At 47.6% G+C, this 26,949-nt stretch overlaps 1 protein-coding gene across 3 annotated transcripts in view; it reads left to right on the top strand.

Moving 5' to 3' along the window:
- Helz (Helicase with zinc finger) overlaps positions 1-26,949 on the top strand; it is an 88,032-nt gene that overhangs the window by 40,585 nt on the left and 20,498 nt on the right. For all 3 annotated transcript variants that reach the window (XM_065447445.2, XM_065447446.1, XM_065447447.2), the window contains exons 10-17: positions 5,214-5,324; positions 7,277-7,392; positions 8,402-8,614; positions 13,478-13,613; positions 16,690-16,822; positions 16,921-17,039; positions 17,800-18,114; positions 21,942-22,049. In XM_065447445.2, coding sequence (XP_065303517.1) covers positions 5,214-5,324; positions 7,277-7,392; positions 8,402-8,614; positions 13,478-13,613; positions 16,690-16,822; positions 16,921-17,039; positions 17,800-18,114; positions 21,942-22,049 — 1,251 coding nt within the window. The remainder of the gene's footprint in view (positions 1-5,213; positions 5,325-7,276; positions 7,393-8,401; positions 8,615-13,477; positions 13,614-16,689; positions 16,823-16,920; positions 17,040-17,799; positions 18,115-21,941; positions 22,050-26,949) is intronic.

Genomic DNA, 26,949 nt, shown 5'->3' with positions numbered 1-26,949 from the left:
ACCCAAAGAGGAGCTTCATTTCTTCCTGTAAAGGTTGATGAGGCTTTGGTTGATATTTTTTTTCACCTAAAGAAAAGCTCGAAAGGTAAAGATCGACTTCATCATCATCAGTCTGTTTTATTCCCACTGCAGGACGAAGGCCTCTCCCTGCGATCTCCAATTACCCCTGCCCTGCGCCAACCGATTCCAACTAGCGCCCGCAAATTTCCTAATTTCATCGTTCCACTTACCGTATTTACACGATTGTAAGTTGACCCCTCCCCCAAATTGTGTGACGGGGAAAAAAAAGGAGCATACCCGAGGGCGCATGTAATAACGAAAATTTATTAGTAGGTGACATGGTCACTGGACTACTTGTCTTCACTAGTGCTGTCATCGTCATCGTTGCTGCGGTCCCACAGCGCGTCGTCGTCCAGCGAAATTTCACATTTGGCAAACGACCGCACCATGACATCTTGTGGAACCGCAGCCCACGCCCAATGCACTTAACCACACGCAGCCATCAGGGAGGCTCTTTTGACAGGTCCGGTTGGGGTAATTTCGCAGTCTTCCGCCAGCCACTCGTACTCACGGCGGAGCAGGGCCTTAAAAGGTGAAGGTCCAGGCTTGTTTCATGACCATGTCACACTTCTCTGGCAGGGACCGATCATGCATTTCAGTGACGTACGCCGCAAGCTTCGCCTACAGCTCCAGAAAGCGTCCAGATTTCGGCACATGGGAAATTTCTCACTTGCTGTCACAGATAAAAATTTCGCTTCGCTGCAGTCGCCACTCTCGCGCCACCCGTTCAGAAACATAGAAATTGCGGCCCGCTGCATTTGTTTCTTCGGCGTAAAGGATGGCAGCCCTCTTGAACGCTGCTGTGAATGAGTGCCGAACGATTAGTGGGCCTGGAGCACTCATGACGACTGGGGAAGCATAGAAGTAGCACGTAGCCGGCAGTCAAGTGGAACGCGTCAAACGAATGCCATTGCCTTTCAACTGCCTTCCATGAACTACCGATACTCCTCAAGCGCCGCCGTTCTGAGGGTGCTGCCGCAAATGGGAACAGTGGCGGTTCCATCAACTATCGACACCCTCCCCATGAGTGTTGCGTGCACTGTAAAACTCTCAAAAATGTTGGAAAACCTTCCGAAAAGTGAACTAACACGCGGGATAGCGAAAAGATACGGGTAGAGCCATAGAGCAAACGTAAAATTGTAACTACGTTGTAGCTCCCGTTGGTCTCGCTTTTTTGGCAGGGCCATTTTTTGGTTTCGATTGTAAGTCGACCCCCCCAACTTCAGACTTTCAAATTTTAAAAAAGTGGTCGACTTACAATCGTGTAAATACGGCAGTCTTTTGTCGTCCTTGATTGAGTTTTCCTTCTCTTGGCACCCATTTCGTAGCCCTAATGGTCGGGCGGTTATGTAACCAGCGCATTACATGACCTGCCCAGGTCCATTTTTTTCACTTGATGTCAATTAGAATATTGTCTATACCCGTTTGCTCTCTGATCCAAACCGCTCTCTTTCTGTCTCTTAACGTTATGCCTAGCAATCTTCGTACCATCGCTCTTTGCGCAGTCCTTAACTTGTTCTCAAGCTTCTTTGTTGGTCTCCAAGTCTGTGCCCCATATGTCAGCACTGGTAAAATACTCTGATTGTACACCTTCCTTTTCAATGATAATGGTAAGCTTTCAGTCAGGAGCTGACAATGTCTGCCGTATGCGATCCAACCCACTTTTATTCTTCTATGAATTTCCTTCTCATGATCGCAGTTCCCTGTGATAATTGACCTATGTAAACGAACTCCTTCACAGGCTCTAGAGGCTGTCTGGCGATCTTGAACTCTTGTTTACACCAGAAACACTGGCGGCCATATACGTGGAAGCATTCTGCCTGTGAAAGCGAAACTAATTGATCTGCTGTTCTCATGTAGCCCCGCAACTGTTGCAGTTCCACTGTTTCAGTGTGCCAGCTTGGCTTGGCGAGCTTGGCAAACTCCGAAGTCGCGCGTAGCTGTGCCAGCCAGGGCAGCGCACTGCTGTGAGTGCTGATTTTTTGGCACGGCACGTGGGTGAGCATTATTGAAGTGTGGCGTGGCGTAGCTACACGTGGCCTCTGAGATTGCGAATTTGGAGGGTGCGCCTAGCCGCCTAGCTTCATCAGCTACGTGCCATTATGAGAGGGAGGTGCGATAAGATAAAAAAGAAGTGCTGCTTGTGCATGGATATCTTGTGTGCAGCAGCAAGAATGACCAGTGTTGCTCGACAGCGTATTCGACGAAGAAACTTTGAACTTCTGCATTGAACGAGTGCGGAACCCGTTGAAAAGCGATATGCTTGGTTAACAGCGGTCAACATTTCTGGTTTCAGAGACGATTAATTGTATCCCGTGTATCCATTTTACCTAGTTACAGTCGAGCCCGCTTATAACGAACCTGAGCGTTACGCGGCATCTGTCTGTTATACCCTGAAGTTCATAGTAAGTGGACAACAGCTTAAGGGGGAATAAGGGCCATGAAAACTTTTTTTTTTTATTTTGCAACATATGTTGCTTAAGTTTTGTGTGCAGATATATTGTGGAATGCTGATTTGAAATATGCATTTAGATTTCAAATATTTCACTTGGAAGAAAAGATATGACAGAATACAATAGTCCTAATTAGGTCATTTCTTATGGGCCTTTGTAGTAATTGCTCATTAAAGTAGTCTTTTTAGGAATACAATAGAACCCCGCTGTTACGTTCCTCACTGCTGCGTTTTCCTGGCTGCTACGTCGTTTTCATCCGGTCTCGGCATAGCTTCCATAGAATACAGTCTATAAGGAACCTCGCTGTTATGTAGTAGCTGTGAAAACATTCCCACATGGTACGTCGCAACTTAGCACCCCGCACCCGCCTGGGCTAAAGTAGGCAACGCGTTCCAACTGCCGTTTTGGCTAGACTTGGCCGGGCTTGGCTATGGAACTGGCTGCAAGAAGCCACATTCCAGTTAGAGAGGCCGCCACTAAGTGGCCATTCGTGAAAAATGCTCTCACTATCATCACTGTGATTACGGTCACCGCATCGTTGTTGGACTTGGATGTGTCGACTCACGGAGGAAGGAAACTCAGGAGAGGCCCTGACGTCACTCTTTGTGAAGATAAAGTGAAACCGGAAGTTGGCGTTGCTCGTGGCGTTGCTCTGCCTCTGCCTCGGCCAGCTCTCCTCTCTTGTTTACATTTCTCCCACGCCGCGCTGCGTGCAACTGGGCTGCTCGGACGCACGCGCTCCGCAGCCATAATAAACAATCTTTAGCACGTTAGCGTGATTATGCCAAAGAGGGCAAAATTTCCCGCGGATATTCCTTCGTCCGTTGCCATTGCCGTGGCGCGGTGACGACGAGGAGCACGAGCTGCATGATACCGGGGTGTTGCCAAATCGTAGCTTTGGAGAAGCCGTCACGGCTCTGGACTTCCTCCGCAGGTGCGTCGCACCTCACAGCGACACTGACAGCAGTGCGGCCTTCCAGGCTATTCAGAAACGTGTGGCGATTTCTAGCGAGCGAAAGAAACGACAAGCCACCATTATAGACTTTTTAAAGTCTTAAGCACACTCTGTGGAAATAAATTGTCTATAGTAGAAGCTGCACTTTTTTCATTTGTTTTCGGAGCTTTCCTCACTGTTGCGTTTTTTCGGCTGTTACGTTTTTCTTCCCCGGTCCGGTGAAAAACGTGTGAACGGGGTTCCACTGTATGCAGAAATTTCCAAAGGCCCACTGCACATCCTAAAGCTAAGTAAAAACCAGTGAAGTAATTGTGATTATCACAAATAAATACCAAAGTTGGGAAGAAAAAACAATGTGGCAGTAATTTGCTCTAGGATGTAGCTCTGATATTACTAAAAAAGAAAATGATACCTAGTTCACTGAAATCAGTTGATGCAAGCGTTACCAAAACTTCCGTAAGGCAAAGGCACTTGACGAAAAAAAGAAAGTTGAGAAAATTGCATTTAAAGTTTTACTGCCACTACCTCTTTTGTCTATTGAACATTTGGAAAACACTTAGGCTCTAGCATGTTGCCCAGATGTTGCTGAGCACAAGAACACCAAATTTACTGAAATCGATTCATGAAAACTTTATCAAACCTTTCATAAGGCGAATGCACCTGAAGAAAAAACACATCCAGAAAGTCACTTTCAAGTTTTCACTTTCAGGCGTCGCCCCTTAAGTGGAACTGCTGCTTAAACGGCACACCAGCCTTATGATTGGTTGGTTTTGCATTCATGCAATGCTCTTGAAACATGAAACCTTCAGGACACATCTAATCTTATGTGTTGCGTACAAATATGCAATTAAGTTCTTTCTAAAGTCAACAAAAAAAAGTAGTTACTATTTTTCTTGTGTTAAAAACTTGGCACGTGACTTACAAAAAATGTACTGCAACAGGATAGCTAAAAGTAAGCAGGTATGTTCCTGAATGTCCAAATAGTGCAAGTTGGCACTTGGATGTTTGTATCTGTACATAAGCCAAAGTTATGAAGTTCTAAATTTACATGCAGCTTTACAAATGTGAATTCTTGTTGGTGATTTCTATAGGATTTCAAAATATTTCAGTGTCCCAGGACATTATATCATAGTTTTAGTGTACTCTCTGACTTGCCTACATTCAGGGAAAAAAAGGAATGACGATAATTGAATGAGTAGAAGGGACGCAGTGCTAATCCCAACATTTTAGACATTAAAGAAGAGCTATACAGTGAAACCTTGTTAAACTGTAGTTGCCCGGAGCTCGGAAAAAGTGTGTATTAAACGGTAGTACTGCTTAACCGAAATAGCACGAGATCGCCACTTACCTGTCAAAAACGGAACTCAGAGAGAGTGCGATGAAAGAGGAAAAAAAACGTGCAGTATTTATTCACTTCGCGCTGCAGTACTAAGCTTCAATTCAGTACCTTCTCACTTGCGTTAATAATTGAAGTCTCTCACGGCTGCATTGACTAGCACACAGCATGGGTATTATGGGGTACGTTGGTTGACAGCTGGGTGACTTTCTTGGTTTCCTTGTCCTTTAAAGCAATTTTCTTATGATGATCATCAATGCAATCATGGGCTGTGTCACTACTTTCAAGGATTTTGGTGCTACTTTTTGAATTTGAGACCTGGCAACCCTGCGCAGAAGTGATGAATCGGTGATTTGTGCATCTATGGACTCAGGCATGTTGCAGTGATTGCGATTTGTTTGTGTCGCAGGTGCACGAGCTCCCGATCCAGCTGGCCAGGAAGGACCGTGTCTACATTCGGCTGACGAAGGAGTGCGTCAGCGAGTTCATGCTGAAGCCCGACACCAGCTTTGAAGCAGAGGTAGGGATACTCTAAGACAAACTTGGCTGCAGTGTGGGACAAAAAAGAAAAAAAAAGAAGAAATTACACGATTATTTTAAACTTTACTGTTCCGCTCGGACCAATGCACACACCCAGCAACTCGGCAAGGATGCTAGCGCGCTTATACAGTCGCCGACCGTTACTTTGGACACCGATAATTCGGACATGCTCGATTATTTCAACATCTTTGCGGCACCGTCACTGGCTCTATTAGTCTCGTGTGTGACCAACGACGGGGCTGCGAATGGCGCTCGGGCGATGTCAGTCGGGACACCCACCTTTTGCTGTTTGCTATGCTCCGGCTAGATAATAGCTTCATTTGCCTGCATTTTCTGGCGCTCTGACTGCGCCTTGCATAGCACGGTGCTCTCCAATTACTGTCTGTGTGTTTTTCTAGTTTTAGTTGTATAAATGACAGCATCAGGAATACAGTCGACTCTCGTTACAACAGACCCTGATAATCCGACAAAAAACATCCGTTTTATCCGAAGTCCATAATATCCAAAACGCCTCGCTTCTTAAACCTTCGTCGCAATGTCTAGCAACTTTATTGGAAAGAATGAGTGACGAACATTCAAAGTAATAAACAAACAAAAAATGTCGTAGTTTCACCTGAAGGGCGAAGCATCGATTGCAATAGCAAATTAAGCAAGATAAGCGCGGCAGCAGCGAGCGAATTGACCTTCGTGCTGTACAGCGCATACTAAGCTACCAGCGCTCCGCACACTTTGTCCACATTGCAGATGGCTTTCAAGATACGGTGCCCCAGTGAGCTTAGCCAGCGGACTCCTGGCAGCACCCCGCAGCGGCCGCAGCATCTACGCTATGTAACTGACCGCAGCTACCCATAGCAGTCGCGCATGGGAATCCGCTTTAATACGAAGTACAGCATAAGCCTGCTTCCTTAAAAGAGTATTGGAGACAGGCTTCTGTTGAAAAGAGAGCGTTTGAGAGAAAGGTGACTTCCCAATCCGCTTGCGAGCTCTACATACCCCGTACGACAGCAAAACTTGGCCGATATGTTCACAGCAGCATATGCTACCCGTGGACTATGTTATTTCGCCAAGCCCGAGGGGCGCTTCTTTAAATACGTGTGACGCACTTACAGAACAAAGCATATTGAAAACGGTGATTTAAGCGAAGGTTGTCGCCTGTCTTTATAGCGCTCATTCTTATTGCTGCATAAACCTCGCCTTTGAACATGTGCTTGCTACCCATGGCAGGAGCAAAGAGAAAGAAAGAGTTAGGCTGAGCTGACTAACTTGCAGGGGTGAGCGCTGTCACGATGGAAGTAATTAAGTTTAATTAAAGTTACCTTGCGAAGGTCAGCACAGCAGCACAAGACTACATAACTTTGTTTTGCCGACTAATTTTGTCCACCCATCTATCAGACATTCCATACAGCATTTTGGGTCAATGCTGCTAAAGCAGTGCATGCATTAAGGCATTGCAGTGACCACCTTGTTTTTTGAGAATGGCATCAAACGTGTTTCGTGATATGCTTAATGTATGCTGCAGGCATTCCAATTTTGTTGCGCAGCAACAAAATTGGACAAAGCTGTCTTCTCTCTGTGGCCAACGGAGCGGCCGACCGAACGCGGAGCATGCTGTGGACAGGCAAACACAGTACCATATTTACTCGCTTAATGAACGCACCAGCAAATCAGTTGTGAAAAATCATAATTTTTTTTTCCTCACCTAATGAATGCATTCCCAGCTTTGCTATAGAGAAAAAAATGCAGCTGACTCTCTGCAACACACAGTTTACGTATTTTACACTGACATAATATGCGAGCACGAGCGTGGGATGCACGGCATGATTGGTGGCACCAGTGACCGCCTGGCTCCAAAGGAGATGCTCATGGTATCATTTCCTGCGACTTTGGACAGCCAGGGACTCTTGGGACATTTCTCTGGTGTTTGCAATGCAGGTCCAGTTCCTGCTGGATCGGCAGCCACTGTGCGAGATGCATTATGCTGTGGACAAGTTGCCTATGGCCAGTCTCGTGTTTCCAGACTTCAGCATCCGTCCTCCACGGTGCCCACCGTGAGTGCACTTCAAAAAAGAAATGCGATATGGGAATTGGTGTTAGCAAAGGTTTAGACGGTGTTTGTGAAGAACACCGTTTCCTTTACCTCTCATAGACCAACTAGGCATGTCCATACGCTTTGTGCACCGGCTTCCATGGACGAGCTAGGCTAACCCATTTTAAAGACTGCCCATTTATCTAACCTAAAACAATCTGAGGGCGTCAATGCACCTAGTTCTGTTTTTCGATGACACATGACACTGCAAAGAATATAGAATCTTGGAGGAAGAACTGCATCCGCGGATCGCTGTCGCAAAGTTGAGCATATGTGCAATGCGGCAGGCGAACGAAACAGCTGCAAACATGAGCGCACTCCAACAGACGTTACATGAGAGGTACCAAAGTTCAAAACAGGTGCTGCCAATCCGATTTTCTATTTTCGTCATTTTCTTGCTTACCAAAGTTCTGTTGTCGCTACGAATGGTAAATTCGTTACTACAGAAGCCTAACCTTTCAGTCTAGCATGATTTAATCTATTTTTCTTTAGTGCCTCTTTAATGAATATTCGTAGAACCTTTATTTTTCTTTGGGCTATGTCGTGAAGCCTCAGTTTCTTTGAGTGCAGTGAACAGTTGCATCATCTTTAGATGATACCACTTCAAAAGGCGCCTGAAGAATAGTGGAGCTTCGATTCTGAAGCAGGCTGCAGTGATGCCATGGAAATCAAAGTTACTGGTCAAGTGGTATGCACACCACTGACACTTATCATGTGCGCATGCTACTCATATGCTAGGATACCGTATTTGTTTCCTCGTGAAAGACTCGGCAACCATGTGATGCTTGCGTGGTAAATGTAATGTTGGGAATTGTTTCTGTCAGATGTGGGCTAGCGTCAAGTAAATGTTGGTTCCAGTAAACTAGCGTTTGTGATACTCGTGGCTGCCACTTTGCCCCATTCAGTTTTGTGCTGGTAACTTGTACCGCACCTGGCAGTCGGGCCTGACAGTATCAGTTACCTGTTTGCAGGGAGCTGTCGCTGAGCTGGGACCCAAGGCTCAACGAGCGTCAGCGGCAGGCGGTTGCGGCCATCGTGGCCCCGCGCACGGTTCCCAATGTCCCACCCATCCTGGTGGTGGGCCCCTTCGGCACGGGGAAGACCTTCACACTGGCGAAGGCGATGCTTGAGGTGGTCATGAAGATTCCAGAGTCCCGTGTGCTCATCTGCACCCACTCCAACAGGTCAGTGCGGCCAATACAGCCTCTGTCATGCACACGGCGACAACAAGAACACTAAATTTGGCACTGATGCCAGGCATGTGGTGGAATACGGAACGGTGCTGCATTGCGTGTGCAATACTTATATCCACTTGTGCCTCTGACTGACACCACCCTCACCAGCTTATGGCTTCCGAGATCTGGTGGCACATCTCGGAGGCCATAACCAGTTGTAACCCATAACCCACTGTCGCGGCGCTTCCTTGGTTCGTGTGAAGAGCCCAGTTACACAGTGGAGAGCTGAATCACCGTAGGGATTTTGAAATTCGTCATGTTTGCTTTGTCTACACTGTCATCCTCTTTTGTGTAAGTGCTACCTGTGGAGTGATCCGATTCAAGTGACATGCCACGTGTCACTTGACTGATTTTCCCGTGGTCACTTCTGTCCTGTGAATCTGGCTTTATCAGTATTGCCGGAGGGGGGGGCATGGGCACTGAGCCACTGGCCGAAGGTACGACGTGGACGAGTCATGCATCTGTGAACAGTGACTGTTTTACAGCGAAGCTGTTTATGTGATGGGCCTGTATGAATAAGCAGTATGCCTGGTCTCGTCGGGGGTTATTTGGGTTAGCTAATGTTCGTAAAGGGGAAAAAAAAAAAAAGATGGCGGCGCTGCATGGTTTCGTAGGGGGGTATCTGGTTTGGCTAACGTGCGTAAAGTGAACAAAAAGGATGGTGGCGCAAGCAGCGAATAGGGGAGAATGAATGATAGTAATGCGGAGAAGAAAGGACGTGATTTCACCGCATGCCGCATCTGCGGAGCCGGATTGCAAATTGTAGAGATATACCGTTGCTAACAGTTGCAACTCCAACAAAAATGGGAAAAGGGGGAAGACCACGCATTGTGCGCACGGCCAAACAACAAGCCGAGTACGAGGAGAGGCGGCGACAGCAGTGACGCGACCATAACCGACGACAATGTGCCCGTGCGAAAGTGAAGAATGTGGCTAGTGACCTTGCCTCCGAAGAAGGTCGGTGAGAGCAGATGTGAGAGTCTAATTGTCGGTGTTGACCTCAAGCTACCAATGAAGATCACGCACTGGAGGCCGCTTGCAAGCGTCAAGCTGTCGTTCGAGTCTGCGTCCAAGCGGCAGAAGCGCGAGTTGCCACCTTCTTCAAGTTTCACCGGGGCAAATTCCAAATTCAAGAGAATGTTTCTGCATGCGATGTTCAGCCATAGTTGCTCGGTCTGCGATCAGCTGCTTTGCTGGCTAATCCGCCACCATATGAATGGTTCGGCACGAATTTTCGCATAGAGTTGAGTATTGTTGTATGCAACTATTTCGACCTGTTATATGTGTGGAATTTTTGTTTTTCTTTTTGAGCTGTAGTAATTGAGGATGCGTGTTATGTGCTTTAGTGGGTTATAAACAGAAAAATATAGAACAATTGAACCTTGTTTGCACGCATGCACGCACGCACACACACAAACACACACACACACACACACACACACACACTTAAATAAATAAAATAAAGAAAAAAAATGTGAGAAAGACATGTTGACCGGATAAACATAGGATCTGTAGTTGCAAAGAAATTTGGCAGATGACTTGACTGTAGTTGACATCTACACAATGCAAAATGTTGCATGAATCATTGCAACACGAGATGCTGGTGGGTGTCAAGCTGGTGGGGCTCAAGCAGCCGAAGACACGCATTATCATATTTACGGTTTCAGCAAGCTTGTGTTCGTGCTCCTCAATTTCGGCCTGTGTCAGCAATCTTTTTGAGTGGGGCATTTTGGCGAGTAGTTTTGCCGTGAATCGTTATGGCACAAGACACTAACGCATAGAGCTGGTAGGGTCCAAGTGACCCAAGACGCACATTGTCATTTTCCTGTTGCATAATGTTTCAAGACTACAATGGGAAACCGAAATGAACTCGAGCTAGCTGGTGACACCAGAATATGATGCCTACGATGCCGCCAGAACGATAGGTGACGCTCACTACGCACTATGCAAAAAAGAAGTGAGGCGTGCAGACGGGACACAAGAGTAGAGAAGTGGACAACACGAACGCGTTCGTGTTGTCGCGTTCGTGTTGAACACGAACTGTCCACTTCTCTACTCTTGTATCCTGTCTGCACGCCTCACTTCTTTTTTGCATAATGAATCCTTACCAACTAGCTCAGCTTTCTATCGTTCTAAGCTTCACTTCGCACCATCTGCAGTAAGGAACGGCGGTGCGTTTGGGTTATTGCCTGTCAAAAGCGTGCAGTACGCTTCCAATGGCACTATGCTTCACGTGCTGTAAAACCGATAAGTGACAATGCTTATTGCAATAGGGTTGGTGGCGATAGCTGAGCATGTGGCATGTGATCACTAGGGAGGTATTTTGCTGGTCCCGGAATAGGAAACTGAGTGCACACTGGCATTTTCACATGCCAGAGGCGACCGAATATTGTGAGAAAACTGCTGCAATAACTGACTACTGTTGTCGATCACAAGTACCTTGTGCCTGTTCTTGTTTACATGGGATTTAGTGGCCATGAAACAATTTCAGCTTGCCAACCTATCGATGGATTGAAAAGTCGTGTTTTTCGGAAATGCATTGACCGTTAAAAAATATGGCCTAAGTGTATTGGCTTATGCTTCTTTTGTGTTCTCGATTGGAAAGATTGGTGCTTGAAAATTGTACATAACGGGATTGTATCAACGAGGTTCTACTGTAATAAGAATAAAAAAGTAGATACACTGGAATAGACGCGCTCCATTTTGGCATTTGAGCATCAAAGAAATCGCCACTCGACTCCCTTGCAGATGATCAACCGGTGGGCACGTCGATTGCATAACTGAACTGTGTATGTGAGTGCACACAAAAAAACTTGATGGTTGTGTGCCTGCTATAAAAAGCAAACTAGTCAGAAACTTTAGTAATTATTCGTCCTATCGCCAATGAGGGTATATCAGTTTCTGTGAGTCTGACGACAAGACATGCAGGCATGGCAGCATCGTTCATACAGGCATCATTTGCATATACAGTTCAACCCACTGATAACAATATTCAACTGCCACGAAAATTTCATTGTTATAACCAATAATTATTATAACCGGGCTGCATGAAAAAAAAATCAAAATGGTGGATGGCATAGCTGTTCTGAGAAGACTATAGTGGTGGGGAGGCCATTTCTCCTTCCCACCACCTTTCTCCATCCGGCTTCTGATTGTGTTGTCTCGTTTAACTGTTCGCTTCCTGCGCACTCCGATCACATGTTGTTGACAAGCCATGGCTGTCAGCATTCAAGAATGGCACTGCTATAAAAACTGCAAAGGAGGACACAGGCGGCAAGTGACATGAGCTCTGCCGAGGCGTCGCTTTGATGGCCTCAAAAGGTGCCTTTTAAGAATGCTAGAAGGTTGCCGTGGCAGCATCACAGCTTGAGAAAGCCAGAAGAAATGCTGGAGTGAGATCGCTACAAGCATCGCCATGTACTTCCCACACTGGCTTGCCCGAGAAAACCGCATGTTCGTCAGCCTTGCTTGCATTTACGCGAAGCATGCTGACATCCTTTTCAAGGCATCCAGGTGTTCCACGTAGTGCAGCGGAAGGTCCCTCGCTAAAACAAGCCCATGAAGGACTGAATAATCTACAGGACCTTCCACGGAGACAATATTGAGGTAGCCTGTCCTACCATGTCAGTGCTGCCGTCGTGGCCATCACTGTCACTATCCTATGCAAGTACGTTTGCGATGATCGCCTTATTGGTTAGAAGCACTTCATTTGCAAATCTATAGCAGTGTGCTTTCTTTTCACTGGCAACATTGTGCATTGCCAATGATTAGCGGGCGGATCAGCCATCTTCCGTTTCGGCGGCAAGTCAAGCGAGACTAGAAACAACGTCGCCAGGAATTACTTCAACGCAACGAACAAAGACAAGCACAAGCGACTTAATCCATTAGCAGAATTGTGCAGAATGAGGGCCAGAGAACAAAGAATCAACTGTGAAGGCCGAGCGAGCAATCTGGGAGCAGCGCCAGTAGCGTTGTCAGCACAGTTGGTGCGATCCATTCGTGTTTCGGAGGGTGACGCAGCGCAGAGCTATGGGCGCAGCCCATTTGTGTATGGAGGGGTGGAAGGGTGATGGCATAGATGCGCGCGAGGCTGGTGCGCATCTATCATTGAGATAAGCATGCAGCGGTAGTTGGGGTGGCGCGCGATTGTGCAGTGGCTCGCATTTCTCCTTTTCTTTTTTCTTTACAAGGATTTCACATTTCATTACCTTTCGGCATGGACGCCCAGCTGCCAGACTTCATCATTATAATCGGTAATGCAGCACAGTGGCATTGTAGTAAGCCGGTTATTTTGCCATAGAAAACATACTAAAGCTGACGGTGCAGCACCTTTTTGTTGCTATAACCGATATATTGTTAAAACCGGTATCATGATAAGTGTGTTCGACTGTATCTGGGATCGTTATAAATGAGTTCAACTGCATTTATGTCTTTGACCCTCAAAGGATTGGTAATACATGTGCACCCGCCATCTCCAGTCGCACTACGAGCACTGATACGCCTAATAAGTGTACTGGAAGGTCTTCAGAGATATTTTGGAGGTGCTTGTGGCAATTTGAGCCCCATGGGGGCAGCAAAAGGCATGCTTTCATTTTTTGGGACGTTCTAGGAAGTCCTAAAAATTAGACTCCCTAGGGGCTCCCTCGGACATGATGACGGCTGTGTTTCGTGGTCCTTTTCCTTGCATACATGTGGGGTTTGCGCTGCCAGAATTATTAGAGGGAAACATGGTGCTGCGATAGTTCAGCTGTCACGAGGGATCGTATGTTGGCTTAAAGGTAATTCCGAAGCACTGCTTTTATCTGTGTGCAGTGCGGCTGACCTGTACGTGTTGGAGCACCTGGACAAGGAAGTGCAGAACCATCCGGCACTGTGCCCGCTCAGGATCCTGTACGAGTACCGTATGCCCAACCGTGTGGACCGACGTCTGCTGCAGTACTGCCTCGAGGTAGGTGGGGTGTCGGCACCGTGTACCTCAGGTTAGAAGTGCCATCCGAGGCAACTCTTCGGCATGGCAAAGTGTTCTACCACTGTTTCTGAGCACTTCCGATGTGCTATTTGTTGAGTGAATGGGGTGTGATTACGCTTTTAAACATTCTGAGCACGAGGTGGGCACTATAAATATTGTTGGTTTTGATCAAGGTTATGGACATTGCCATGAGGGTTGCTGTTGATGTTTATTGGATGTTCACGAAGGTGGTCATTGTGAGATTGTTTGCTGTTGGAGGTCTGTAAGGATGTTCATGACAGTGCACAGTTAACATTTTCGCACTCTTAATAATGGTGCTGGTTTGTTTGATGGGTAACACCCTTAACCTTGAGGACTTAAAATTTTTATTGCGATAGCAATTATATGGGCACTCCAGGTGCATTTCTGCCGTCGCCGTCAGGTTCCGTGTAAGTGAAAGCGCGTGAGGGTGAGCCAGCGAATGTGGTTCAATTTCGCGTGCGTGAGTGGCGAACGCCACCCAGATGCGTGCCCTCTCCTGTGATGCGCGAGGCAGGGGGTCAGGCGAGCGAGGAGGGGCGTTCTTCTTGGGTGGCTACTAGGGTGCTTCGATGTCCTCCTCGCCTGCTGCTCCATACAGAGTGGAGACAATCGCAGCATCTACTACGCCGTTGGCCATGCGAATCGCGGACGCTGTAGTAGACGCCTGTGGCGGACGTCGTAGGGATGCGTTGCCGGTGCTTGTGTGTCTTGAATGCGATCTGCGATGTGGCCAATGTGCGTGCTTGTGCGCGCCTCGTCTTCAAAGCAACCTGCGATGTTTGCACATTGCGTGTAGTGCCGGTAGCTTCATATGCGCTCTGGTTTTGATGTTTCGTTCGCATTGAAGCTACAGATGCATGGAGGTCAATTGACTTCTGGCTGCTGCCGCGATTCCTAACTCCAGCGTTTTCACAGACAGTTTCCCCTGTCATCGAGCGAGATGTGTTCACGCTTAGATGTGTGCGACTGACACCGTGCTGGTTAATTTAGTTAAAACACATTGACAGGCTAGTTGGTTTGAACCCATGATAGAATGTGTAGGTGCAACTGAACAAGGACGTAGAAAAAAAGCAGACACACAGAGATAGCACTGTCTCTGTGTGTCTATTTCTTTCTATATTCTTGTTGAATCACGCTTACACATTCTATCATTGCTAATTTAATTAGTAAGTGAAGTAAGTGAATTAGTAAGCCCAAAAAGCTACTATCCTTACTTCGGACAGCCATCTACTAATTTGCTGTCACAATCAGCGCTTTGCCTTTCGGGCAGTACTGCAAGTTTTTATTATGAATGACGGCAAGCTCAAAGTGCACCTGCGGTGAGAAAAGCAATAGTTGAAAATTGTGTATTTATTCTAACTGCCTGTTGTGTATCGAAATGTCTGGGATGAGAGTTTGACAGCGACAGCTGCATTCAGACCTCTTCATTTAACACAGCCCACGCCCATAGCAAACAATTTTCATTTGTCGATCTCACTTCCATTGAAACTATGTATTTTTCTTTGCGATTTAACAGTGTAAGACACGGATTTGAGTTAACAAAGTATTTGGCCATTTCAAGCATGTACTTGGAGCCTTTATGGCTAGTAAATGTAGCAAAAACACTGCAAAAATGTTGGCCAAAGCGGTAGTCGTCATTTGCACCTGTCTTCAGCATCAAAAGTCTGAGTGGCAAAAACGGCATCTTGGAAAGGGAATGATCGGGTACTTTGAAGCTTGATAGGCAGGTAGCACCGCTGCAGCCTCTGTCGCATTGCTAAAGAAATTGTGGAGGCAGGGCGGGGTACTTGGCAGCTTGAAGTAACAGTAATTAATATTTAAGGCCATGATTTGTGCATAAAGGCGCCAGACCTGTCTTTTAGACTGGGAACCGCGTACTGTTGGCCATGTTTCACTCACAGCGACATGATCAAAATGCGCGTCTCCTCCTCCGCCCCAGCTGTGGCACTATGTGGCTGAGCCCATATCCAAGCCATGCACCACATTTCGATGGTAATCTGCAGTGGATGCAATGGCAAGCTCAAATGGTCGGCGTCTTGATGCAGGCGGTGTTCCTGTGTGCCTAGTGTAGTAGGTCACGCAATGTCATGTTTCTGAGATACAGTCGCTCCCCATTGCTGGTGCTCTTCATCATGCCAGCGTTGTAACTGCAAGTGTTCGTGGTCATTGATTGAGATTTATGCGTACGACACTATTCTTGTTGATTAAGCAAATGTTAAGGGCAATTTATACGGCCGATGAAACTATGGACCTTTGTGTAGTTGCCACTTTGCTATCAAGAAAATACAGAAAGGCTGCCGCTAGCACTTCACTGCTTAGGGAAAAGTGTCCCCTTGGCTATGCTGTGCACTCTCGCAATGACCACTGGCCCTGTTCGTGTGAGCGAGGGCAGCCTCCTCTGATAAGTGTGGCTGTGTGTTGTGAGACCACAAACAAGCACTGGGCATCGCTCTTTGGCTTATCATTCTGAAAAGGATCAACACAAGTTATGCGCTTCGTCGGAGTTGCAAGGCACCGTAGACAAGCTCGAGTACAAACAATGTCCAAACAAAGGGGCAGGTGGATGACAGGAAAAATGCGTACATATCCTGTGCTGTCATGGAATGGTCCCCTTCACGCCTGCTAGGCTGGCCATGCCTGTTTCCCGTGACTTGGAAGTGTGAAGCATCACTCTCGAAAACCGGTCAGTGGAAAATGACTCACTGACCCTTTCGGGGCGGAGCAACAAGTGATTGATAGCTTGGTAAAAAGGAGATGTGCAGGTAACGCAGAATAGGGGAACGCTTGCAGAAAGGGGAACGCTCGCAGAAAGGGGACGGTGTGTGCCTCAATCCTCACAACGATTCAGTCTTGCCCCGTAATGTTCCGGGTGCCATTGCACAAACCAGCGCCTCTAAACAGTTGCAGAATTTCCTCTGTGGACATTGCTGTTTGCTGGTGACGTTTGTCAAGGTGATCTTGATGGTGACCTTGTGTAACATGCGCTGGTAGCGCCCATCAGTATGTTCCAGCTGTTGAACAATTGCCCTCGCAGGTGCCTCGGGAACAGCAGTCCAAGCAGGGGCCCTGGTTTCGGCAGCCAACTGCTGAGGAGATCGAGGCCCACCGTGTGGTGGTCACAACCCTGTCGTCGTCCCAGATGCTGCTTGCTAGCAACATAAAACGAGGTTGGCGTAAAACGTGGCTGCAGGGTTCTGCCTGTTGAGTGCAGTTGAGTTGTAGCTGAGCAAACTCGCTGTGGCCTCTATTCTCTCTTCACATGCAGGATTCTTTACGCACATATTCATTGACGAAGCAGCACAGGCGATGGAGACTGAGTGCATCCTGCCCCTTGCCTTGGCTGACGAGAACACCCGGATAGTGCTTGCTGGCGATTACATGCAGGTGAAGTTGGCTTTTCCTGCAGGTTGGCACTGAGGCACGCTGGGTGCACTTAAACTCCTCGCGCAGGGGTAGCAAGGGAAGAAGCCTCCCCTCCTAGCCCACACAAGGAAGGGGCACACCTTGTTGGCATTGGTTCTCCCATACAAGTCGCAGGGAACTTAAGATACAAGCAATTTGGAGCAACGTTTGAGTGCATCAGAAAAGTTAGGGTGCTCAAAAAATGAGCTCCTCGTGTTGTGTGCCTTCAGTACTGACGAACAGTATTCTTAAGTTACTTGATCTTGATGGATTTGACTGCGTCGCAGCTAGCTGGTAGAAAGTTAGTGGGAGCTGATCATGATGCTAAGGAATGGGGGTGGTGGATGCTGCTAGATGTTCAATTCCTGCAGCTTCTGCTGAAAATGCCTATTTTTGACTTGCTGAATGAAAATTTTCGAGCGAGGGCAGTAGCTCACAATGAATCATTGCAGTACGCCGTCAATTCTAATGAGCACTTTTTTTTTGTATGAGAACGCCTATAACAACTTCATGGTTTCGTATGGAATTTAGGTGAGCAATCTGGTGGCGGCGCAAGGAAATTCAGTATCCAATACACCTTTTTACGACAGGCCTAAACCATTGGCAGAATTCTCTCTCTTCGGATCTGGTGCTTCAAAAGCGTTTGCGGTTGTAAAGTATGTAGTATGTGCCATGTGCTTTGCATTTCATGCTTCAGCATGCCTTACTCTCTGCCATCCCCTCCTCGCTGTCTCTGGTGCAGCTGAACCCGGAGGTGTTCTCGGTGTTCACGCGTGAGCGCCGTCTACACGTGTCTCTGCTGGAACGTCTGCATGACGCGTTCCAGCGTGCCACTCGAGGCAGTGGGGATCACCACCCATGCCAGGTGGTGCTCGAAGACAACTACCGGTCACACGAAGCGCTCGTGAGGTTCACCTCAGAAAGCTTCTACGGGGGCCGGCTACGAGCCCTTGGAAGCCCCGGGCCACACCACCTACTGCACGCATTGAGCTTCTTTGCAGCACGGGGCGAGGACATGCCCCGCGATGGCAGCACCTCCTACGTCAACCACATGGAGGTGAGAGCGGCAGTCAACCATGTGTTTGGGAGTTGTGGCGTTTATTTTTAATACCGGTGTAGAAAGCTGCTTTGCTGTCTCTGCTGGACAGCCGTCATGCCCCGTGATGCTCAATCACCGTCTCTTACACCAGACTTTGCCAAAACCTTCTTTCCGGGGCAGCCGCTCGCCCCAGAAAGCAGCCTGCAGAGCGGCTGCCCCGGAAAGGCGGTGGTTCCAGGTTCGAGTCCCGGACCAGGATGTATTTTTCTTCAACTGCGAGGCTTTTCTTTTGACGAACCCATATGGGCTTCCTTTGTAGCAGTTGCTACGATTGGGTAGCTGTCTCATTTTTTCTTAATTGCTTCTCTACACCCATTACTATTACAGTGAAAGCTCGTTAATTTGAACTTCAGTAATTTGAATTTATGGATAATTCGAACAGTAAGATTTGGTCTGGCCAAGCTCCACAGAAGTCTATGTATAAAAAAGCCCGTTAATTCGAACGCGAGAAGGTTCCGCCACAGATAATTCGAACTACGCGCCACCGTGCCGGCGGCTTGGCACCTGGCACACGGCCAGAGAAACGCGCCTACTGCCTATACACAAGGCTCCATGGCCTCCGGAACGGCGAGAATGGCGAGAGAAGGCAAAATCGGGAAAAATCTAACCGGCGCGGGATCGGTCAGAAGGCAGCGGCGGCTGCCTCCTCTTCGTTCTATGTGACCTCCGAGACTTCTTGCCTGTCGCAAATCTCGGAGGCTTTGCAAATCTTGTGTAGCTGCTAATGTTGCGCGGCAGATGGTGCGGCAAGCACCAAACACAGTGAATCAAGTGCATCGCAACTGCGCTTGCAATCAAGAACCGACGAATCGGGGCCTTCGCTACCTTCACGTGTTCAGCGCCTTGTCTCGGCAGTCTTCATCGGTTGTGCACGTCTGTTTTCAGCTTAGGCTGTCCAGCCGTCACGATTCTTTATGATGGTGTTAAGCCTCGGCTAACGTTCGTTTCTGTGGACATCGGTGGTGTGGCACAGTCAGACCCAGAGCTTCGAATTTAAGATGGCGTGTGCCCGCAGCACACGCCATTACTTTTTGACACGCCAAATTTCTGACATTCCCTACTGCTTCCAAATCGCAGTGTACTGTTGTTCTCCTTCACTTTCGTTAGCTTGAACTTTTGTTAATTAGAACTGAAACGGCTTCCCCTTGCGGTTCGAATTAACGAGCTTTTACTGTACATCAATCTTTCAATTGTTTGATCATACTGTGCATGATGTTGCAGAAATGGCGCCCATGAACAAAGTACTGCCATTCAGTTGGTTGCCTATACCGCACTTTGGTGGGCGAGGTGATTTTGCGACTTTAGGAATGCCATTGCTGTCAAGAGGAAAAATAATGGGGCAACACAGGGCCTCTGGGATTGGCAGTTATGGTTATCGCAGAGGTCATGCATGTACTTGCGGAGCTCGCCGATTGCTTGCTGTGGCTTCTCATGCTGTGTTCGCACATTTTCTATGTGCACGGCAAGTGCTGGGTTTGTAAACGTCTTTGTGTGTGCGTGTGTGTGCATGTGTGTGGCTGATGCAACATGAAATGAATCCTTTGCAACCCTCCAGGCACAGTGCTGGTTATCCTTCCGGACTTCTTGTGCTCGTGTCTTTCGAGAGAGAGATAAAGCAGACAGGAAACGCAAGGAGGTCAACCAGAAGAGCACCCAGTTTGCTACCTTACACTGGGGGTGGTGGAAAGGGGAATGGAAAGAGGAAAAAAGGAGAGAGTGTCTTTCGAAATACTAAAAAACATGTGTGCTGTCTGAACGGAAAGAGCAGATGAGTGTTTGTCTTCTGCAACCAAAACGCTGAGCAGACGATCAGGAGCACTGTGTGATCTGGTGTTGGTAATGTGCAAACTCAGACGACATTATTGATGTGTCCTTACAGTTTGTATTATTTATCTTTTGCAAATTATAATAATTTCAATTGTATTTTGAGAGTATTTTAATTTATACCGTATTTACTCGCATAATGATCGCACTCGCGTAATGATCGCACCCCTGAATTTTGTCGTCAAAATTCGTTTTTTTTTAAATTTCCCGTGTAACCCGACATTCCCGACATTAACGATATTATTCGTCACTGATACGGAAGAAACTGTTTCAATGCACGTAATGTACTCACAAGAAGAAAAAAAAAAAAAAGCGTGTTCGGCTTGCTCCGCCGGCCGCCATTTTTGTTTTGAAGTCCCGCACCTCCGCATCCCGCAGCAAACGCGGGACGAAAAATAAATTTTTTTTTTCGCGGGAAATTTAACCCGGGTAATGATCGCACCCCTGAATTTGCGTCAATTTTTCTGACAAAAAAAATGCGATCATTATGCGAGTAAATACGGTAAATGCGGAAAGTTTTGCACAACATGTTTAAGTTTTGGCGCTAGGCACGCCGCTCCATCGCAGCGCCCTACTGGTAGCGTCTTCACAGAAGTGTTCCCGGTTCTCCCATTGTTTTGCTGTACAGACGACACGTTGCCCCATTTCAGTACACCATAACTTCGGCATCGATGAGAAAAATGTCCGTTAATGGAGTGGGCAACGGGAAATGCTTTTTGCTTACGTTGGCCACAACGGGGGTGACAGCGATAAGGAAGATAGCGACATAGAATGAGCTCAGCATGTTCATAATCAATAAGTGCCGTTTTCATTTTGTGAGCACTGTCCTTGCTGTTTTGTTCAACTGACATAGTTACAAGTGCTAACAAGGCTTAAGAAAAAAAAGTGGGACTGGACAGAGCGCTAGACTTCAACTAGTCCTGTCCCACCTTTCTTTTCCATTAGTATTGTTAGCGCTAGTAACTATGTCATAGCAAGTGCATTGACACCAACTAGCCCAACTTTCTGCGTTAATTGTTCAACCTATTGTAGCGTAAAAAGTTTACTGCTACTTGTTCCGCGCCGGAGAGATGAAGCGAGCACACTGGAGATCTGTATACATTTCCTGATTTGATTTATTTGAACTTTGGTTAACCGAATATAAGCATTTACGCACTTGTACAATTCATAACTGCGACATCTCAGCAGCACTCGCTGCGACCTTGTCCCTCGGTGTCTCCGGCGCGAACTGCCCTGGGACCCTCGGGAAACGTCACAACATCCCGCCCGAGAGCAAACAGATCACCAATACCAACTCTTCGTTGACCAGGGCCAATCAGGCCGCACAGATTCAAATCCTCACAGCCAATCGTTGGCGGACTTCGCCGAGTTTGAACTCGGTGACAGCCGCTTGCCTGAAGAATTATGACCCAAAGAAAAGTAAAGATGCACAGAAAACTATAGAGACATCCGTTGGGCTTTAGACGAACTAGCGGCGTCTACAAAAAGAAAGCGCACAAAAGAGTCAAGAAGCATCCTCGAACAGTTTGAGCAATTAGGAGGCGCCGCTTCCGTCGCCAGTACAAAGGGGGGGCGACAGCGCAGTCGGCCGGCCGGGACCTCAGGCGGAACGGGGGGGTGCCGCGTGTGAGATTCCCCCCCAACCGGCCTCCTGACTCGTGGGCAAAAAGACATTTTGAGAGAAAAGTGGTAAGAAAGAAAGGAACACTGCTACACAGCACAGGCAACGAAAAAAACGTAAAGACAGCTACGCGACACTATATTCAAGGTAAGGTTTTTCTTTCCTTTTTTTTTGTTTATGGCTTTGCACTTTCGGGGGTTGGCTTAGAATCGGGGCCGGCCTAGATTCGAGTAAATATGGTAATATTAAAGTTCACATGTTGGCAGTACTATGTGTTTCTGTCTGTGGGTCTACGCTTTCTCCCTCACTTACCTCCTTTGTGTTGCATTTCTGGTGCCAGGTGCTTGAGGTGTGTGACGTTGTCAAGCGACTGGTACGCGAGTGGCCCATGACCTGGGGACCTTCCGACCCATCGACTGTGGCAATCGTGACACCTTACCACGACCAGGTGAGCATTGTGACACTCCCGAGACTTTCACACTCAAACATCGCTCTACGGGCTCATCTTTTGAGAAAGCTTTATTTACTTCGTGGGTAACTGTGACTTTCATGTTTTGCAAAACACAGAAACGCACTCGTTAGAGAACTGCCGAACCAACGTGGGCATCTGGGGCTGTCATGAATCTGCAAGTTGTGACCACTGGCAGTAATGTGGTGGAAGCCAGAACACCTTTGGTGTTCGGGCAGCTGGGCCAAGGTGATCAGCTACGATGACGGGTTGAGTGTTGCATTACTCATTGTTGCCTTTGCTTTGTGGCCAGGCTGATGAGCTGGCTTGGCCATTTGGCATACCATATTCCCAGTTTGCCTTCGCCCGCATCCCTGTGCATCGCCCGTGCTTTGCGATTTGATCGGTTGATGAATCGAAGTGGTTTAATGTCCCAAATGAAAACATTGGCTCTGAAAGATGCTGTGGTTGTGGCCCCGGTTTAAGCCACCTGAGTTTCTTTAAAGGCCCTATGACCAGGTCCTTTGATATACAGAGCCTCACTATAACGAACTTCAGTATAACTAAATATTTAACCTTTTACAACTTCTTGCCCATGGAACACCACGCATTTAGAACCTCAATATGACGAAGTGTGTTTATACGCAATTTCAGTGCAATGAAATTTCAGTGCCGCCACGAAGGAAGACTGAGACAATAAATGAAACCTTCTGTAGATGGTTAAATGTTTGAATTACAAGCGGCTGCTTCCATATGCGCGGAGGAGCAGCTTCATGTTCCGTGTAAAGTCCATGTGCAATAAGATCCTACCACGCTCCACACTGGTTTGGGTGCGAGTGAAACTCATGAGGCTGAGCCGAGAAGGATGGTGGCTTGATGAGCGCCGTCTTTCTGCATGAGTGAGGGGAAAGAGGGGGGGAGGAGAGCCAGCTCACAATAACGCGATCAAATGTCTGCAAGGGGGGACAGAGTGGGGGGCAGGTAGGTGTGAGTCTCGTATTTTAGTGCAGCCAGGGCAGCGCATGGCTGTGAGTGTGGCTGAGCACATGACGCAACCCGCATGCCCTGTTCTAGATGTAATCTAGCTGCCTCGTGAACAAAGAGCGGGCTTGCCAAGTCTGCGTGGCATCCTGTGCGCAGTGGCGTAGCCAGAAATCTTGTTTGGGGGGGGGGCTCAAGTGGTAGCTTGGCCTCCTCCTCAAGAAGCTTTAGCTCGGGTGCTCCTATCTAAATACCTGTAGAAGGTGGACTCGTTTTTCTCGGCAACCACGGCACCAAATTTGACGAGGTTTGTTGGATTTAAAAGAAAAACTAAATTATACTACTGGTTTACATTTTTCATTTAGGTTGACGATTCTTTATTAACCCTTTCGCTGTCACGGACGTACCGTTACGTCATCGCGCTTCCCCCCCACAGTGTCACTGACGTACCGGTACGTTCTCTATCGTGCGTTCAAAATTTCGCGCCAGGGCGCAAAGCTGGCGCTCCTGGATTGGCCACGCTATCTGTTGACTCTTTCTACAAGGTCGTATATTCGCCCCGACCTGTGTTACTCCATGTATTGAAGAGTACGGTGCGACTGCTACTCCCCACTTTCTCTTTGCTGAGTGGTGCGGTGGCTCCACGTACGCTGGATCATGCGTCGCACGCGTGTGGGTATGGGTTTAAGGGTTGTTCTGCCATCTCCGCTGGTTTGAAGGTTTTTATTTTTCTTCTGTTGGTGTGCCTGCTACGGCGCGTCAAGTTCAGGCGCACGTGCCGTTGCCTCTCCGAAAAGGGTGACTTGTTGCTGCTTTCGCTCTCTCGCTGCACCCTCGCTTCCGACTTGCAGCAGTAAACGTAAAGCCCTTCGAACTTTGTTTAGCCTTTTTCCATCTCCCTCTGTCATCTTGATCACGCAACGTCCCATTTATCTCCGTTGTGCGGGCGACTGAAAGCGCATCCTCCCTGCGCGCGCTTACTTTCGGATGGCTCAGCGCGCGGGACCTTCGTCTGCTCATTGGAGCGGTGGCTCAATTCCGATTCAGAATACGAGCCGAGCTCGGATTCGGACTCGGACAGAGTCGCATGCGAGGAAGAGGGTTCCGCATCTTCAGATTCGGATGTTGAAGGGATTTTGTAGTGAGGCTGATGATGATGATGATGTTTACTAACAACAGCTGCAGAACACTGAAATGTGTATATTGCATTGACTATGTTATTTGTATGCCAATCATAATCAAAAATAAATTGCTACGTTCATTCCCTGTTATGCTCGTTCCCTGAAACCAAGCCGACACTGGGGATGCGTCACGGCCAGGAAGGTCCGACAGCGAAAGGGTTAAAAATTGGCAAAACATTGAAAATTTTCAGAACACAAAACTATCACGTTTAAAACTCTGTAACTCAGCAATGAAAAATATTATCACAATTATGTGAATCGCATCTAATAGTACATGTACAGTGGACAAAATTGATATGTTGCAATTGAATCTCAAAAAAATTTAATAATATCGAAATACTGCTTTTGCAGAACCCTTGTGCATGACGTAACCAATTCAGGTAACATGCAAATTGACATACCAAATTTGTCTGCTTTGACTCTTATAATAGATGCCGTTTGAAGAACCGCGATATCTGTTCTTGACGCAGAGCTATTAGGTTGTAAACGTCGTGCTCCTATATTTTTTTTTTTCGTGCTTTCGAATTTTTAAAAATACATTAAACAAAATTCAGGCCCTAAATCGAAATTCCGCTTCCAACAGATACTATATTTTAACTTTCTTTCTCAAATCCAACAAATTTTCATTAAAAGCGATCGAGGGGTTATCTCCGAAAAGCGTTTCTGCGTTTTAAATGTATTTGAATAGGCCGCGTTGGAGTTGGGCCCTAGCTTAAACTTCCTCTTAAACAATTTGTCGAGGGGTCAAATACATGAATGATAACTGCATTTCCATTGCCAAGGACGCTGCAAACGAGTTCTTGAACGTTACGCACTGTCAAAACAAGTAATTTATGTATTTTTTCATAAAAAGATATACTCGTATGTGCCAAAAATTGTACCCAAGTTAACTGATATCAATTATTCCATGTTTTTGTCTGTTTACAGTCGCCGACCGATTTTCCGGACTCCAAAAATTCGGACATGCCCGATTATTTGATCAGCCTCGCGGCACCGCCATTCTCCCCATAAACCATAATGTATAACAACTGCCGAAAGTTCGGACACCTTGCAACCTCTCGTCTGATTTTTCGGACACTCCTTGAGCCAACTCGGTCGAGAGCACCATGCACCGACTCTGACCGGTGCATGGTTTGACTTGCTGAACGCCATTTTTGTCTTAAACGGAGCTTCCTTGCTGGCCCACGAAGTGGCGCTACTGGAAATCCCCGCTCATCATCATCGTTTCTGCCTGGTTAGATAGAGTGGCTCTGCAGCAGTTCCAGTTTCAGCTTAATAAGCCATGTCAAGACAATCCAGCAGCTGATTTGTTTCTTCGCGCAAGACGCTGCGAGCAGGCTGCGTTTTTTGTATGTGCGACTGGTGTCGGCACGGTGGTGTTTGCTTTGTGTGCTGTGTCGAGGTTTCGGTGATCCAACACGGCATACGTAAACATCGCGTCAAGGGTCTAATGGCGCCGACAGTGCCCACACAGACTGCGCTGGGGAATGCCGGCAAGCGGGTGCCGGGAGGCCTAAGACTTGTCGCCTTCCGATGTGCGCCCTACTGACGTGGAAAATGTTCTGCCGAGACCTGCGCAGTGGTTGCATTGCGATTCCGGACACCGTCTCATTTGACAGTTTCATAAGTGCTGACACTGCTGTATTGACATGCGCAGAACTCGACGACGGCAAGATCATTCGTCAGGTTTCTGCTGCACCGGGGGACGATGACTCCGAGTCGGAAGATGACGCACCATATGCTACGCTGCCGTCGCATGCGGAGCGTGTACAAGCAGTGACTGTGCTTTCAGCCGCTAATAGTGACCGTACGACCCTCTCCGAGATTCAGGCTTATCTGATTGCGCGTAAACGGAACAGCGTGCAACGGCGCATTCACGATTTCTTCCAAGCCTACTGCCGAGACCGAATAAGTGCGTGGAAATAAAGGATTAAATTTTTTTTCTTAACCCTTTCGCTGTCGGACCTTTCTGACCGTGACGCACCCCCAGTGTCGGCTTGGTTTCAGGGAACGAGCATAACAGGGAATGAACATAGCAATTTATTTTTGATTATGATTGGTATACAAATAACATAGTCAATGCAATATGCACATTTCAGTGTTCTGCAGCTGTTGTTAGTAAACATCATCATCATCATCATCAGCCTGACTATAAAATCCGTTCAACATCCGATTCTGCCGATGTGGAACCTTCTTCCTCGCATGCGACTCTGTCTGAGTCCGAATCCGAGCTCGGCTTGTATTCTGAATCGGAATTGAGCCACCGCTCCAATGAGCAGACGAAGGTCCCGCGCGCTCAGCCATCCGAAAGTACAGTCGCCGACCGATTTTCCGGACTCCAAAAATTCGGACATGCCCGATTATTCGGTCAGCCTCGCGGCACCGCCATTCTCCCCATAGACCATAATGTATAACAACTGCCGAAAGTTCGGACCCCTTGCAACCTCTTGTCTGATTTTTCGGACACCCTTGAGCCAACTCGGTCGAGAGCACCATGCACCGACTCTGACCGGTCCATGGTTCGACTTGCTGAACGCCATTTTTGTTTTGAACGCAGCTTCCTTGCTGCCCCACGAAGTGGCGCTACTGGAAATCCCCGCTCATCATCATCGTTTCTGCCTGGTTAGCGTGGCTCTGCAGCAGTTCCGGTTTCAGCTTAGTAAGCCATGTCGAGACAATCCAGCAGCTGATATGTTCCTTCGCGCAAGACGCTGCGAGCAGGTCGCGTTTTTCGTTCG

This window comes from Dermacentor albipictus, chromosome 8 (genome assembly GCF_038994185.2).
Source record: "Dermacentor albipictus isolate Rhodes 1998 colony chromosome 8, USDA_Dalb.pri_finalv2, whole genome shotgun sequence".
NCBI lineage: Eukaryota > Metazoa > Arthropoda > Arachnida > Ixodida > Ixodidae > Dermacentor > Dermacentor albipictus.
Note: the sequence above shows the minus strand (reverse complement) of the source record. Positions and strands in the feature narration are given on the sequence as shown.